This window comes from Mastomys coucha, unplaced genomic scaffold, assembly GCF_008632895.1.
Source record: "Mastomys coucha isolate ucsf_1 unplaced genomic scaffold, UCSF_Mcou_1 pScaffold15, whole genome shotgun sequence".
Lineage (NCBI taxonomy): Eukaryota > Metazoa > Chordata > Mammalia > Rodentia > Muridae > Mastomys > Mastomys coucha.
Genome location: NW_022196897.1, coordinates 57,360,353 through 57,378,269, shown reverse-complemented (window position 1 = coordinate 57,378,269; position 17,917 = coordinate 57,360,353). Strand labels below are relative to the sequence as shown.

The 17,917-nt window shown below is 43.4% G+C and overlaps 1 protein-coding gene across 4 annotated transcripts in view; it reads right to left on the bottom strand.

Moving 5' to 3' along the window:
• Positions 1-6,520: 6,520 nt before the first annotated feature.
• The window catches only part of Gad1 (glutamate decarboxylase 1), a 40,244-nt gene continuing 28,847 nt past the window's right edge, over positions 6,521-17,917 (bottom strand). For all 4 annotated transcript variants that reach the window (XM_031370565.1, XM_031370566.1, XM_031370567.1 and 1 more), the window contains 6 exons: positions 17,185-17,249; positions 14,841-14,919; positions 14,202-14,351; positions 11,600-11,707; positions 8,686-8,775; positions 6,521-7,916 (listed from right to left, as the gene is read on the bottom strand). In XM_031370565.1, the coding sequence (XP_031226425.1) occupies positions 7,743-7,916; positions 8,686-8,775; positions 11,600-11,707; positions 14,202-14,351; positions 14,841-14,919; positions 17,185-17,249 (666 nt within the window). In that variant the 3' untranslated portion in view covers positions 6,521-7,742. The remainder of the gene's footprint in view (positions 7,917-8,685; positions 8,776-11,599; positions 11,708-14,201; positions 14,352-14,840; positions 14,920-17,184; positions 17,250-17,917) is intronic.

Here is a 17,917-nt window from a genome sequence, read left to right as displayed (position 1 = left end):
GAAAAATTTCTGCTCTAGGAAACACGAATTCTCAGAGCAACATTTGCCTAAAGACAAACAAACAAACAAACAAAACAAAAAACACCGAAAAGCAAACAAACAAAGATAACTGGGAGAACTAAAGATAATTACTCTAAAAGCATGCTCAAGCCAACTGATGCACTATAATGTAAATAACAGTGGGGCCATGAAAATAAGTTATCAGGACCAGAGGGATGGCTTAGTAGTCAAGAGTACTGGCTGCTCTTTCAGGGGATCCAGGTTTGATTCACAGCACCCATATGACCACTCATAACCATCTGTTACTCCAGTTCCAGGAACTCTGGCTTCTGAGGGCACCAAGTGTCCTGCATATGGTTCACAGACATACATGGAGGCAACATACCCATATGCATGCAATTAAAAACAAATATATCTTTTAAAAAGTTGGTTGGCAGCAGGTGGAGAAATGGCTCAGTGCTTAGGATCACATAAGACTCTTGCAAAGGATCTGAGTTCAGTCCCCAGGACTCACAACCACCTGTGACTCCAGTTCAGAGGAATCTGACACCTTTAGCCTCCCCTGGCTATACACATTCACCTAAATTAAAAACAGTAAAATAAATCTTACAAGAGTTATCAGAGTGTAGAGGAATTTTAATCCAGTCACATGGCTGCTCTGGCAAGGGACCACATCCAAAGACTACCTAGGTCTGTGTGATCCTGCTGAAATGTAGACCTATCCTTAGTACACACCTTTAATCCTAAACAATGATGTCTAATTGAGGGGGTATACAAAATGACAAATCAGTGAAAGACTTGACAGAATGAATCAGAGATAGGATACACACAACTCTCACAACAATAGCGCAGGAAAGAGAAGGTATTTAAGAGCAGTGCAGAGAGAGAGAGAGAGAGAGAGAGAGAGAGAGAGAGGCAGTTGGGAGTTGAATCAGCTCAGTTGAGTGGAGTTGAGTTGAGTGAGTGCAGTGCTGTGCAGTGCAGGGCAGTGCTGTGCAGTGCAGGGCAGTGCTGTGTAGTGCAGGGCAGTGCTGTGCAGTGCAGGGCAGTGCTGTGTAGTGCAGGGCAGTGCTGTGCAGTGCAGGGCAGTGCTGTGTAGTACAGGTCAGTGCTGTGCAGTGTAGTGTAGTACTGTGCAGTGCTGTGCAGTGCAGGGCAGTTCTTGCAGAGGCAGATGAAGCCAGAGAATAAGAAGGAGCCAGAAGGTTAGAACAAATTGCCATAGTTAGTTTGAGGCCAAGCAGGGCAATTTAGTGAGAAGACAGATTGAATCAGTCAGCTTGGAGAGGATTTTTGAGCCAGAACAGCTGAGTTGAACCAGCCATTGGAGTTCAGAAAGAACTAGAGAGGATGAGCTTATTAAGCAGAAAGCCCCTGAGATAACAGATAATTATGTTAGGTGAATAAAAGTTACGTTTCCATCAGAGGTAAACATCAAATATAAGGGGTTTCCACAGAAAACTGTATTTGCACATCTGTAGGCTAAGCAGGAATCCAAACCTATTCCCTAAAGATTTTATTTAATTAGTTAAATAGTTCTTTTAAAGTATGCTCTTACCACACAGTCTGGGAATCCTACACCTACATGGCTATTTACCCAAATCAAATGAAATCTGTGTGTATACAAACATCTGCATGCTAATGTTTATGACAATTTAATTGCCCCAAACTGGAAATGCAGAGGTGGAAAAATGAACTCTTACATAGACAGCATGGATGGGTCTCAAATGCTTTAGGTGGAGCAAGAGGCTTAGCACACTTGAAGGCTACTGTCTTAGGGTGCCATTGCTGTGAACAGACACCATGACCAAGGCACTTATATAAAGACAACATTTAATTGGGAGCTGGCTTACAGTTTTAGAGGTTCAGTCCATTATCATCATGGCAGGAAACATAGCAGCATGCAGGCAGACATGGTGCTGGAGGAGCTAAGAGTTCTACATCTTTATTCAAAGGCAGTCAGGAGGAGGCTCACTTTCACACTGGGCAGATCCCTCCAAGATCCACTTACTAAGTGACACACTTCCTCCAACATAGTCACACCTATTTTAACAAAGTCATGCCTCTTAATATTGCTACTTCACATGGACCAAGCATATTCAAAACACTACATTCCATTCTTTGGCTTCCATAGGCTTCTTCAAACACATGTGTCTTTGGGGGCCATACCTAGCCATAGCATAATGCAAAATATATTTTGTCGAACTTTGAAAGTCCCCATAGTCTATCATAGTCTCAACTATGTTTAAAAGGTCAAAGTTCAAAGTTTCTTCTGAGATGCATGCAATTTTAAAATTGTAATCCTCTATAAAAATCAAAATAAGAGTTTGAGGCCAGCCTGGTCTACAGAGTGAGTTCCAGGACAGCCAGAGCTATACAGAGAAACCCTGTCTCGAAAAACACACAAAAAACAACAACAAAAAATCAAAATAAAAAAGCAGACCACATACTTCCAACATCACAGGATCTACATACCATTCCAAAACATCATAGCAAGGAAATATTGGACCACAGCAAGGCAGAAAAGCCAGCTTGGCAAACTCTAGACTCGACATCTCCATGTCCAATGTCAAAGCTCTCTTCAGATCTCCAACTTCTTTCAGCTTTGTTGACTGACTGCAACACAATTCTTTCTCTTGGTCTGATTCCACTCACTGTTATTAGCTTTTCTTGACAGGTATTCCATGGCTCTGGCATCTCTAACATCTTGGGGTCTCCAAGGCAACTTCAACTTCACAGCTTCTTGTTCCAATGTCTGGGATCCACACATGATCTTCTGGGCTCCTCCAGAAGCCTTTTACCACTTCTCCAGCTCTGTCCTCTGTAGCACTCTAGGCTCTGATTCCATTCCACTGCTTTGGGGATCATCTCATGGTACTGGTTTCTCCGATGTGCTGGAGTGTTCTGCTGCAACTAGGCTTCACCAATAGCCTCTCATAGACTCTCTTTATGGTGCCAATCCTCCAGTTCTTTGCATGATCCCTTCAGTCCTGGCCCATCAACTGCAACTGAGGCTGCACCTTCACCAATGGCCTTTCCTGGTGGTACCTCTCCTTGGTCTCTCATAGTACCAAGCCTCAGCTACTGTCCATGATCCCTTTATACCTTCAAAATAGTACCACCTAGGTGATTCTTACATATTACCAAGTCTGGCTGCAGGGATAACATCTATCTCTGGACGACAGCTTCTTTGTGCTCTCAGAAAACAGTTCTCAGAAGACTTTACCTCAGTGATGCTGGTCTCTTTTTAATCACTGCTAATTTCTTAGCTCTAGGTAACCAGCATCAATAGTCCCAGTAACTTCTATTCTTGATTCTAAAGTTGGAGCCACATGGCCAAAGCTGCTGAGTTCTGCATGTTGGGCTGGAACAGAGCCTCCTTATTTTATTTCATCATCTTCAGCTGTTTTCCAACTCCTTTACTGCCTAATTTTGGCTGTCCTGGAACTTGCTCTCTAAACTGACCTTGAACTCAAGAGATCTGCATGCCTGTGTCTCCTGAACACTGGAATTAAATGCATGTATCATCATACCTGAACCTAAGCCTTTCTTTAAGACAGGAACTTGCTCTGTACCAGGTTGACCTTGAACTCAAAGATCTGCTTGCCTCCTCTTTCTTCTGGGATTAAAGGTATGTATCACTGTACCTGGGCTCTTCTTTGGTTCCTTTTCCACAAGATTTGTATAAGTTCTAGATTGTAATTCATTCCAGATATAGTCAAGTTGACACCAGAGAATTTCCATCACAATCCATCCCTTGTCAACCTGACACAGAATCATATCTTCTTATGTCCAAATGAAAACAATAACCAGATTATAATAACATCTAATATGATTTAACTATCCCTCATTCAACTGCAAAGGAATAAGCAATAAGCTTATCTAAGCTTATTAATAACCTTGCCTCAAAGTCACTCCTCCCTTAATTCTATTTAATGTCCTTGAATACAGGATTTCTCTTCATTCCAGTTCCTGGTGCTCTCTTTCTTCTTGAAACATTCATTTTAGATTTTTCCTTTCTTCTGTTGCTAAGCTTGATTAAAACGCTTCTCATAAGAATGAACCACAAGATAAAGTCTAGACTAGGCTGTTTGGAGACTTCCTTTGTCAATGGAATTAATCTGAATCTCTTCACTTTAACCTCAGGCAGACTCTTCAGACAGGGGTAAAAAGCAGCCACATTCTTCACCAATCTATCATAAAAACGATCACTAGGCAACATACTAAAGTTCTTCTCTTCTGAAACCTCTTCATCCAGGCCCCCAGAGTTTAGCTCACCCTCAGCACCAATGTCTTCCATATTTCTCCTAGGGTGGTCCATTAAGCCCTACTTAAAGCACTCACTGCTTTCCAAATTCAAAGTCCCCCAAACCACATTCCTTTAAACAAAAGAATGATCAGGCCTATCACAGCAGGTACCAACTTCTGTCTTAGTTAAGGTTTCATTGCTATGAAGAGACACCATGACCAAGGCAACTCTTTTTTTTTATGATTTATTTATTTTTATTTTATGAATATTAGTGTTTTGCCTTCATTTCCATGTGAGGCTGTTGGATCCCCCGGAACTGGAATTTCAGACAGTTGTACGATGCTGTGTAGGTGCTGGGAATTGAACTCAGGTCCTCTGGAAGATCAAACAGTACTCTTGACCATTGAGCCATCTCTCCAGCCCCTCCAAGGCAACTCTTATAAAGGAAAACTTTTAATTAGGAGTGGCTTAGTTTCAGAGGTTCAGTCCACTATCATCATGGGGAAGCATGGCATCATAGAGGCAGACATGGTGCTGAAGGAGGAGCTGAGAGGTCTAATCTTGATCCAAAGGCAGCCAGGGAGAGAGTCTTTTTCCACACTAGGCAGAGCTTGAATACTAGGAGCCCTCCAAGCCCACCTACAGAGTGATACACTTTCTCCAACAAGGCCACACCTCCTAAGAGTGCCAGTTCTCATGGACCAAACATATTCAAACCACCACAGCGACATAGTATGCCATGAATATGAGATGGAAAGATGGAACCCAAGGAGCCAACAATCAGGGCTCCAGAGGCTGGGAGAAGAGGGAAGGTCTGGTCAAAGGCACAAAGGGAACTTTCTGGGGTAGACTGATCAGGCCATCACTGACTTGACAAAATGGGATGGTCAAAATTCATAGAAATCACACAGAATACTACAAAGAATGAATTTACCTTAATTTAAAAATGCCCCCTTAGTTGTGGCCCTAAATTATCCTATTAAAAAACAAACAAAAAACATCTTTTGTGCTTTAGGAGAGTTAATGCCAGATGTCACTCTAACAGCTTGGTAAAATTACAGCTTTGGAAGCTGGAGAGATGGCTCATTGGTTAACAGTGAATATTGCCTTTTTTTTTTTTTATAGTAGTTGGGCTTTCAGCATTCACATGGTGGGGGTGGGAGTCTCACAGTTATCTGTAACTTCAGTTCTAGAGGATTCTATGCCTTTGACTTTCTTGGGCACTTGCACTCATGTGCACAAACTCACAGACACAGACAGACAGACACATACACACACACAATTTTAAATGATCTAAAACTCTCTTAAAATTTTTTCCTTCATTACTTACTTTTCTTCCCATAGAGAAAGAGAAAACAAAGTTGTTAGAAAAATGAGCTAAGATAGGCTTTCAAGAGAGCACACGACCGGCCTCCATCACTGGGAGTTAGCAGCTTGAAACAGTGGCAGAATGAGGGAGTGGAGAGGAATTCTATGCTGCATAAAACTTAGAAGGCAGTCTTATTTCATGGGACTGGAAGGTTGACTGCAAACACAAGGCTCTTGTACCTGAAAGGCTAAAAAAGCTGTGGGAATGGCCAGAATTCAGATAAGGACAGGGGACAAAAAACCCACAGGAAGGATTTTGAAGAATAGCCGAAAAAAAAAGAATAAGTACCTTTCTGATCACTCCCAGTTTGTTTAGCCAATCTCAGAAGACCAGGGGTCGCTTCTCTTCCCCTATCTGTGATGAATAAGGCCCTGTTTATAGTTTAACCAAATAATGCAGAATTGAGCCTTCTTTCCTGATGATCCAGCACCTAAAAATATTTCTTAAGGAACTAAGTTGGGACTACTGTACAAGCACACATAACAAGGAGCTGCTATTCTGTGACTGATAAGCAAAGATCCCAGATGATCTAAGTTCCAAACTAGAAGGGATATATTTGTCTGCTACATTTACCACTTGGAGCCCATAACTGTCCCTGAGGTAGAGGATGACAATATTTATTTACTGATGAGGCATGCAACTCCAAGATGCAGCCAGGAAGGTAAGAAATGGGCCTTGCTTTTTTTTTTTTTTTCTGGGCACAAAGAGCAAATATAATTTAACTAATGGCACAGGAACCTGTAACAGTTGGTAAAGACTCAACTTTACCAAGAGACAGAGCATTACCTAAAGTCAGCTGGTGGGAAATGGATGGGCCATGGATAATCCCAAGTAAAGGTTCCTGGAACTCTCTCTTTATAAATGAAACACAGACTGGAAGAAAAGAAAAGGGGTACAAATTCTTCATGGAGAATATTTTTTATTTTATTTATATTCTTCTTGCATACTCTAAATGCACAGTGTGGGTTTCATGTCTTCAAAAACACTTGTGGGACTGGTCAGTGTATCGGAGATCTTCGGAAATGTTGCCTTAGGTTTCAGCTAAGCGAGTCACAGAGATTGGTCATATACTACTACAAAATTACAGGAGATCTAGTTATTATTATTCAACAGTTACTAGAAAAGCTTTGAGAACACCTGACATACAGCCTGAGGGGGGAAAGAGAAGAGCGAAGGCTACTGAAGCAAGATTTCCACAACATGACTCTATGTACAGTACCAGAACTCTTTTCCAGACAGTACACATATGTTCAAATCATTATGTTAAGGGCACTCTAATATAAATGCAAATCTCACTAATTTTCATCTTTTCTCTTTGGCTCACAAATGCACGAAAATACCATAAACAGTATCCAGAACTTACTCCATTAATATATAAATAAGATACATTACAAATGGGAAGAAAATACAAGATGTCTCTTTAACATGGTATATATTTGAATATAAATAAGCAAATATCTCACTGATGTACAATTAAGTCATTATATGCACTTCCCCCTGCCCAAAGATAGACAATGGTAATATACACAGTTTACACAGATTAATCTCTAAAACGCAGCAACAGCACAATTGTGACAAAGACTCTGCTACTATGTCCCCTAGCAGGGTTCTAACAGGGAGGGTGTGACATTTGTCATCTACTGGTACTTTCTGTCATCCATCATCCCTTCATGTGGGAACAGCTCTAGCATGGAGGTAGGCTCCCACCAACAGCCTTTCCCTGGGTCCCTAGGACACTGCAGTGGTGGGTACCATCTGCCCTGCAGTTGCTTGAGAGATGGTTAGCCTCTTAGTAATTGCTGGGGGTGAGGCTCATTCCCTGGGGTCGAGTGACATGCTGTGGTCTAAGACTAAGCCACACTCACTATACATACATGTACATAGAGAGAGGTATGTATAACTGTACATATATACTGTGTTTCTAATGTGCAATATTTTTTTAAAAGAACATTATTTCCCGCTAACTCTAACAAACAAGCTTACGTGAGATGTGACAAATAATCTTTAAGAGATTATAATTTCCTTCCATGAAATGGCTAGGTGTGTCAGCTACTGACAGAGCTGTGTTCTAGGGTGCCAGAGGGGCAAGGGGGTGGCCAGTGATTCTGGTTCTGCAAAGGGGGATTACAGATCCTGGCCCAACCTCTCTATTTCCTCAATGAGGAAATCGATGTCAGACTGGGTGGCAGCTGGGTTGGAGATGACCATCCGGAAGAAGTTGGCCTTGTCCCCTTGAGGCTGGTAGCCCACCATGGTTGTTCCTGACTCCATCATCAGAGCTTTGATCTTGGGAGCCACCTTGAGATGGAGAACAGAAGACCAAACTCAGCACCAATGCGGACACACCCTCTTTTTACCAGATTAACTTGACTTACTTTTTACTATGTATCAAAGACAACAAAAACTGTCTTAGAACCAAGTGTTTTTCATGGCTACTATCTAAGCCCATCCAACCACCAGTTTCTTTAGAAAACACTAGACACATCAACCTTGAAAGTCAGTCTTGGAACAATGATAATAAAATGAAAAAAAAAAGACGCAAAGACAGAAAACCGTACAATTTTGATGTATACAGCTTCGAGTCCAGGATACTGCCTGGCACACAGACTAAGTTTATCAAATATCCATTCCATGATTGCACACCTAATGAGTTACATAAATATGGCAACAACTCTGAATGGATAAACTAGATGTTGTAGAAGTTGACAGAAAACATGAGTCAGAATTCAACTAGGCTTGGACTTAGTAAAATATAGTAAACAAAGTAGAATGGAGAATGTTCCAAGAAGGCCTTCGTAACAAAGAACACCATCCCAAAGTGGGACTCCATTTGTTTTTTTTTAAGAGGTCCCTACTGTACCTGAATCACAGCTAGGGACAATCCAGACTCTAGAAGTATAAATTAAGATGGCTTTGTGACACCCATTATCCAGAAGTCCACCCTGAAGGTTTTTTTTTTTTTTTAAATCCTTTCCCTTTGAGAACAGCACAGTGGCACCAGGATGGCCTGCCCAGTGAGCGGATCAGCAGTAGCGGGGCATCTGAGACAGAAAGAGTATGTCCTTACCCTGTGTAGTTTTTCTCGTCGCTCAGGGCTATCTGGGACCCCTCGGAGGCTTTGAGGAATGTACCAGAAACAGACATTTGTGTGCTCAGGCTGCAGAAATTTAGGAGACAATCAAACAAACAAAAATAAAATGGTTAGAACTTGACCCAAAGCTAGAAGCATTTTTGGAATAAGGTTTTTTTCCCCCCCAGTCCAAAAAAAAAAAAAAAAAAAAATGCGTGTGTGTGTGTGTGTGTGTGTGTGTGTGTGTGTGTGTGTCTGAATGGCATCTCCAAAGCAATGTGGCACATAAATACACCAGACAGGAAGTAGTGCTTATCCCCTCTCCTGTTGAGAGAGCTGGCTCTCTAACCCCCAATGAGCTTTCTAGATCCTCAAGCCTACTGACTTTGTACCTTGAAATGATAAAAATGGTTTTAATAACTCAGGAAAGGGCATTACTTTGCTGGAGGGTCCTGCAGAGAGAAGCTGCTTAGCTTACTTTATTGTTGGTTGGTGAGAGAGGTTTGCAGCTCTCCCCTGATGTTGCTAGCACAGTGCCTGTGCCCGAGCACTGTTCTCAACCTTCCTAATGCAGACCCTTTGATACAGTTCCTCATGCTGTGGTGACCCCTTGTACTGGCTGGTTTTGTGTGTCAACTTGACACAGGCTGGAGTTATCACAGAGAAGGGAGTTTCAGTGCCTCCATGAGACCCAGCTGTGGGGCATTTTCTCAATTAGTGATCAAGGGGGTAGGGCCCCTTGTGGGTGGTGCCATCCCTGGGCTGGAAGTCTTGGGTTCTATAAGAGAGCAGGCTGAGCAAGCCAGGGGAAGCAAGCCAGTAAGAAACATCTCTCCATGGCCTCTGCATCAGCTCCTGCTTCCTGACCTGCCTGAGTTCCAGTCCTGACTTCCTCTGGTGATCAACAGCAATATGTAAGTGTAAGCTCAATAAACCCTTTCCTCCTCAACTTGCTTCTTGGTCATGATGTTTGTGCAGGAATAGAAACCCTGACTAAGACACCCCTCAACCATAAAATTACTTTTGTTGCTACTTCATAACTGCAATTTTGCCGCTGTTAGGACCTGTAACGTAAATATCTGTGTTTTCTGATCCCTGTGAAAGGGTCATTTGCCCCCTCAAGGGGTCACAACCCTCAGGGTGAGAACCACTGTTCTAGGTGGCTGGAGACATCACTGGTCTCATTTCAATGTTCTCCTAGATGTGTAAACCCTGTAAAAAGAAGTCCCACAGATGGGATGCATGAGCACCACACACTGACGGTGAGTACTCAGGACTCTGGAGCTCATCTGTGGGACTCTCGGGTGGTCTCTTGAGGAGTGCACTAGTAAATAAACACATGACAGGTGCTCGGTTACAGCAGGTTATGAACAGCTGTTTTATGTATGAACAGGCTTTCTTTTACCAGGACTGGCAGTGAGTCCATATTTCTTTATTCAATTGTAAACTCCACTAGGGCAGACACAATATTTGTTTTGGCCAATAATATATAAACCAGTATCTGGCACTCAGGAAATATTGGGCTGACAGGTGCTTTACTGTGTATAATGGGGGCGGGGGGAGTGTATGAACCTAGGCAGAAGCAGTTTATCAGGCTCTGTTCATAATGAATCCATGGAGAGCAAGCCCCCATTTAGAGCCAGTCTTGGAAGATGAAGATATACCTGACCTCTAAGCTTCTTGGGCTTGGGAGATACTTATCATGGATTGAATCCAACTCAAGTCAGAGCCAAGAACAACGAAGGGGTAGGACCTGTCTCGGGAAGTGCTCTAGGTCAAAGAGCTGGCTGAGAGCCATGCGCTTTAGGGCTCAGCGCCTTGACTTTGTGTTGCTACTTCATATGGGGTTGTAGGACTGAGTGGGAGAGGGATTATAGAAGACTTTTGGTTATAGAATGATCAAAGCTTAACTCTAAATCAAACGCATAATGAATCTGGAGCTGGCTGGCAGTGCTCGCCTGTGTTGTATGATGTCACCTCACTACAGACTTGGTTTTCAGCATACAACATGCATACCTGTTCTGCACATGCCATACAATGCCACATAATGTCAAGGAAGGTTGTCTGAAACAGCCCCAGAGTCCAGACTCCTGCATGCTGCGAACAAGGATCCTCACTGTACATACAAGCTACTCTGTGCTTGTAGAAAATGGCTCAATTACAGAAAACAAAGACTTAGTATTTTCCTATTGACATTCTGCCATCATGTACTATCTATACTATCTATTGTACTACACTATATATTAATGAAAAGCAGCATTCTCTATATTGAAGACTATAAAATCAAAATCTCATTCAACTCTGAAAAATGTTAAGGATCCTCTACACCAGTGGTCCTCAACCTTCCTAATGCTGCGGCCCTTTAAGGCAGTTCTTCAGGTTGTGGTGGCCCCCACCATAAAATTATTTTTGTTGCTATTTCATAACTGCAATTTTGATACTATGTGGATCATAATGTAAATGTCTGTGTTTTCCCACAGTCTTAGGCCCCTTTGAAATGGTCAGTTGTCCCTGAAGGTGTCACAACCCATAGGTTGAGAATGGCTACTTTGAATCTTGCAATATCACAAAGTCAATCAAAATGTGACACTTTGTGTACAAATAAACAATAGCACCCATCTCATTAGCATGGAAATTTACTTTAGTCATTAGTAAATGGCAAAACTGTCTACCAGAGAATTGCTTTAAAATAATGATCTTTACTGTTCATTCTCAGTCTGTCTATTTTATGTATCCATATACCTGGGCTTGTGTAAAGATATCTGAGGTGAAAGGGACCATGAGTAGTTAAAGATCAAGTCCTGTTTTGAATGAAATGATGAGACATTGGTGATCTAAAACTCCAGGAACTTCCTGTGTGTTTTTTTTCTGGAAGTACTACGTCTCTGGTCCACGGTGGGTGACAACCTACCTCACCATCGAAAACCATCTCAAACTCTTCTCTGTTTTTAATCTTGGCATAGAGGTATTCAGCCAGCTCCAGGCATTTGTTGATCTGGTTTTCAAATCCCACAGTGCCCTGTTTCAAAGAAGAAAGCTGTGTTTGTAGTTGTCAAGTTGCATTTCCCTGTGACGGTCACTTGGGAAGGTTACCCTGGCCTGGTTTATGGGACATTTAAAGAAGTGTAGCCTTGGAGGTGGCTAGGAAGGACTGTCTAATCAAATGTACACAGCTTCTTCAAAGCTCTGAATGCAGGAAAATGCTTTCTCTTTCTAGGACTTCTGCTTGGTCTCTTGAAAGTTGTTCTTAGCAGAGATTTAGCTTCCAACAAGTCGGCCACAAGCTAGTTTGCTTTTGGATAGAACCACTCAAAGTGTCCAATCTGGACTAAAGGCAGTCTACAAACTGTTGCAGGTTGGGCTGAAATGAGTAGAGAAGTTGAAAAGAAGAACTTTTAAAAACATTTACTTATCTGCCCTCGCTCTTGCCCTCACTCTCACTGGCTCTGGCTCCTGCTCTGGCTCCGGCTCTGGCTCTGGCTCTCTTTCTCACTCCCCTACTCCCTTGCGCGCTCTCTCTCTCTCTCTTTCTCTCTCTCTCACTCTCTCTGTGTGTGTTTGTGTGTGCTCTTGCACACACATGCTCACCTCGCCTGTGTGTGCACCTTTATGTATGCCTGGGAGTGAGGTCAGAGGACAAGTAATGAGGATCGGGTTTTTCTTTTCACCATGTGTGTTCTGGGATTTAAACTCTTAATGGCAAGCCCCTCTACTTGCTAAGTCACCTTGCTGGTTCCACTAAGAAACTTTTAAAACAAGTATCCCTACTGATGTCGACAACAAGTAGTGACTTTGAGCTTGTGTTCTGCATTTCATTTTTTTAATGTTTTCACGATAGGTCAAAGGAACTACCATCTACTTCTTCATCACAGATTCTTTAAAAGACACTATGGTAGAATGCAACTTCCCCAGCCTGAAATCCTGGACAAACCTGTCCCCAGTCCTCACAGGCAATTCACCTTCCATAGGACAGTGTGTCCCCTTATAGCAGCAGGCCAGCAGGCAAGTGTGGATGCCATGGTTCTCAGCACATGCCCGGAGACTTTACTAGTTCTAACTACTTCCAAACTGGCTGAGCGTGAGTTTCAAAAGCCAGCATGGCTGATTAGCAGAGCAGCATTCTGGCTGCTGATTGGGTTGGTGTTAATGAGAACAGATGCACAAGGCTGGCTTGTGGATGGCTGAAGAGTCCGGGCAGAATCCACAGCTGGCAAAGCATGAGCTTCTCCAAGAGGTGGTACTGGGGGACTCTTCCTTGCAAAGGATTTCCACCCAGGATTTTCCCTTCACAACCTAGGGGCTGACCCCCCTGGGGACAGCTCAGGAGGCCACTGTTAGACAAAATGAAGATGTAATTATGGAGACAGGCCATGTGATCATTATAGCAATGCAAAATGACAGGGCTTTTCCTCTTATTGTGGTAAAGGCATTTATACACTCAAAATGCCTATGATTACTTTGTGGGGGAAATCAAATCCAGACTCTACATTCAGGTGAGATGACTTGAGGAAGGAAACTAATCATCTGCCAGTCTTTTCTATAGAAGAAAAAAAATTATCAGACTAGACATTGCTGGAAAGCCTTATTGTTTGGAGGGAAAATTAGTCCAAGTCTTTACTGTGGAAATTATTTAAATTAACAAGTAGTAAGTAAATAGAAACTACAGAAGTGATGTGAAGCTGTGAAATCCAGATTGCCTTTAACTTGGCTGCCTTCTTCCCAGGCAAGCAAAGTCATTTTACAATCTTTTCTCTACCTGTACTAAATAATTTTAGATTTTTTTTTTAGTGTAGAATAGAGTTTATTTAGAGCATGAGGAGGGGATTTAAGAGAGTAGCAGAGGCAGAGAAAGGCAGAGAGAAGGGGAGAGTAGAGAAGTAGGGGCCGGCCATGACCACATGGAGAGAGGGGGGAAGGGATTGGGGAGAGAGGGGGAACAAAGGGACAAGAGGTAAGAGAGAAGCAGGAGTAAGAGCAATTTTAGAGTTCTTAAGAATTCTTGTGGCGGACAGGCAAGGTGGCTCAGTGGGTAACAGTGCTTTCTGCCAAGCTTTACAGTCTGACTTTGATCTGGGAACCCATATGTTGGAAAGAGGGAACCAACTTCTGCAAGTTTCACTCTGATCTCTACATGCACACTGAGGCACATGTACACAAACAGAGAGAGAGAGAGAGAGAGAGAGAGAGAGAGAGAGAGAGAGAGAGAGAGAGAGAGAGAGAGATTTTTAATTTAAGAGAAATTATTGTAGAAATCCTTCTCTTGGCGAAAATTTTAGTAATAAGAGAATTATAAGAATAAGAACTATCTATGGTGATTCAAACTAAGGAGAAGGAACTGAAGAAGAGAAAATTAATACACAAAGAGAGTTATTCCATTCACAAAGGAGATGCAGTTAACTCAATTAGATACAGTTACACATGCAGTGAACTACCTGTGATCCCTCACTGCCTCCCTGCCACCAGCCAGCCCAGGCTAGCCACAGTGTCTTGTTTCCTGGATTTCCCCTTCATACCTTTGCTTTCCACATCAGCCAGAACTTAAAGATGTCCACATGGCGGCCACACTGAATCGCCTTGTCCCCGGTATCATAGGAGACATCATACTGCTTGTCTGGCTGGAAGAGGTAGCCTGCACACATCTGGTTGCATCCTTGGAGTATTCCCTGTCATGAAAATCAAGATGTGAGCAACTGTCCTCACCAGTCAGAGATGTGGGTGCAAGGATGAACACAAAGCCTCAAGCTTGGCAGCCAGTGCCTTTACTCACTGAGTCATTTTGTTGGCCTTACCAAAGTCTGGTCAGCAGTCCCCGCTGCGCTAAGTCGGGATCTGTACTTCCTGTTCCATCTCATCTTTTTTTTTCCAGCTCTCATCTAACTTTTTTTTTTTTAGACTACAGATATCTACTAAGAACCCAATGTATGCTCCAGTGAGCATGGTTTGTTCGCACTGATTGGGATTATCTATCACTCTCAGGTCTGTCCACACATGAACAAGTACCTCATGGAAGGGTCTATCTCACCAGCAGGGCCCTGAGCACTGAACAAAGACAAAGGGCAGCCAAGAGCCAAGAGGAAAACCAGTGTTAGCTGGGAGGGTGGGTAAGAAGTCTGCGGGCTCCCCTAGGGGCTACCAACCGAGGGAGTACAAACCTTTTCCTTGACCAGAATGGCAGAGCACTGGAGCAGCACACCCATCATCTTGTGAGGGTTCCAGGTGACTGAGTTGGCCCTGGAAGACACACAGGAACCTCTGAGAAGATGGGGGGGGGGAGAAGAGCCTATCCTCTCGAGGAAGACCCCCACCAGACCATCACCACTGAAGTCACAGCTGCTTTCCTTGCCCAGTCCCCTAAATTGACCCTCGGCCAGAAATGCACACTTCAGGCAGTCTCCCCAGGTATTGCACTGCAGAACTCTATATAACTGCTATTAACAACAGTGGCCAGTTACCTATTACATGTCCTACTGTTCTCAGAGCTTTAGGTGTATATGGTGGGAAATGGGGCTAAGGTCTGGGGCTTTGCAGGTATATAGTCCAAATCTGAACCTTTGTCCTGACATTTTCTAGCTTGTGTATTTTACACAACTCCTTTGTGTTTCAGAGTTCACATCTATCTCATCAGAATGGAATAAAATAAAACAAGCTCATGGAATATGTAATCATAGGGCCTTGTAAATGTGATTCTCACAGCAACACTATGATGTAGACATTCCCATTACTTCTCATTTACAAAAAGAAACAGATGCACAGATAGGCTAACCACATTATCCAAAGTCACACAGCTGAAAGATGCTGGTCCAGCTCCAGGATTCTCTGTATAGTCAACTCACAGTCCACACACTGGACTGCCTCTTTCTAGCTAACAGCCTTGAACTGACTTCTTCCTACCCTTTCTGTTTTGATTTAAAGAAGGGCTAGAGTCGAGGACCTGCCTGCTGATGGCGCACCTCAATGCAGAGATCCACTGCACTGCCTGTAGACTTTGACTACGGAGCAACAGCAATTGAGAAATCAGCAGGATTTTTTTTGCCAGTCTGGGCCACCATGCTCACTTAACAAGCATGGTCTCCTAGCAACTGGATTACTCTGTCAGACACAATTAGATGACTAAGGAGCACACTAGCTAGGACATTACAGAAACAACTGAGTGTAACGTATAATGGTTCAAACTTGGGAAATTTACCTCTGTGGGTTACAGACCCTTTTCTGATGGCCCTTTTACAGCTGGACTCTGCATTTTAATACCTGAAATGGGTGTTTCCTCTGATGTAACTACTGCCTTGAAATTACATGTCTGTCCTCACCCAGCACTAACTCCTTGCTGTGGGCTTTTAGTCTCTTCCTTAGGTCGTGTGTGTGTGTGTGTGTGTGTGTGTGTGTGTGTGTGTGCTCACACACTGAGTTTCAAGAAGTGGGCAGAGCCTGAAGAACTTTCCCCCTCTATGCTCAAAAAGGATCCCTCATGAAAGAGGCCTGGAAGGACTCCCGGGAAGGGGGACTAAGTGCTGGCATCATAGAGAAGACCCCATGTCAATGCACTTAGGAAGCATGAACTTAGCCAATTTTGTCACTGCTGTTGCATATCAAGTCATTAAAAATTATGTTCAGGTGTCATAACATGGCTTTAAAAATGGCTTTCTCAATGTCCCGAAGGCACGGAGTAAATGATTCTCTGATACTGCAAGTGGAGGGAAACAGGGCATGATGCGGGTTGGCTCCCTTCAGAAAACACGCATGCTGTAATGTTAATAAAGAACAAACTTAGTGTTAACTCTTTCACCTGGATCCAAGGATGGAAAATGAGAACTGCCCGAGATGTTTCATATATTTCCCTCCATATACAGTCATATATTTCATCCTTCACAAGCCACTCTTGTGTTGACAACAGTGTTTCAAAACAGAGAAGCGAGCAGGCACAGTCACAGCTACAGAATCCGAGTCCTTGCTAGGAGAGTGCTCCCATGAACTCCCAGGCCCAGTCTTCTTACTGCCCCGGTCTTCACCGGTTCCATGTCTACTGTCCTCAAGATTTCTAAGAGTCGTGCCTGAGGGACTTTGTGTTGACCATGCTTGCTGCCTGGAACATTCTTTTCTATATCCTTGCTTCCTGTCTCTTCTTTTCTGTAGCTACTGAGATAAGTCAGGGGAACTGTGTGTCTGAGTCATCAGCTACCTTACTGAAGAGGAGCTAAAGGAATCAATGACCTCCTTGTCTCCTTCACCTTTCTTTTCCCCTTCCTAGGCACCTCAATAGGTGCCTCATTTCACCATGTGTGAACTCACTGAGGATTCATTTGACTTGGACGGAAATAAACCAGGCACTCAAAAGACACCAGGTGAGCTAAAGTTTGCCTAGTCTGATTGCGATCCATCACTGAAAATCAGGGCTGGGGGACTTAAGGCTGACATGGGGGCTGGGAAGGGAGGGGATGGGCCAAGGTGTATAGTGTATCTGATACAGAAGATGAAGGAGGGCTGCAGAGCCTACTGTACCTTTCTATGCCGCTGAGTTTATGGCGGTGCTTCCGGGACATGAGCAGCCCACCACCCCAGGCAGCCTACAAGGACAGAAAAGAGACAGGAGGAGCTGTAATGCTGAAGACAGGCACAGCCTTTGTTCTAGCATTAGGGAAGCAGAGACAGGCAGATCTCCATGTGTCATGTGTTTGAGTCCATCGTGGTCTATGCAGCAAGTTCCAGGCCAGCCAAGGTCACACAAGGGATGACCTATGGAATAAGCCACACTGACAGTTCTAGTTGCCCAGGCTGCGGGCTCTTCAGTGCTTGCCATTTCTTTACGTAAACTTCCTCCAGAGAATGTCTTAGTGATCTAGGAGAAGTGGATTGAGTTTGTGGTGACTGTGGATCAAAACCCAAAGGCCCAGAGGGCTATGGCAAGCCAGGGATTCTCTGAACTCAATATACTCATCCTGACAGCCATGAAAGTGCTGAAGGATGCTTAGACAGCAGGAGCAACTGCTTGCCTCTTCCAAAAAAGTCTTGAGAAACTCAGAAGCCTCAGTCATAGGAGACACTGCTCTGTGTACCATAGCATCTGTTTTACTGAATAACCTGGCATAGCATGTGACACAGCGTCACCTTTGTTAGCCGTTTATCTAAGGGTGGGGCAGAGTTTCTTTTTGTCTATATCCAAGAAATTACATCCAGTAAGAGAATGGATAGAGAGACAAAGAGGGAGAGGGAGAGGGAGAGGGAGAGGGAGAGG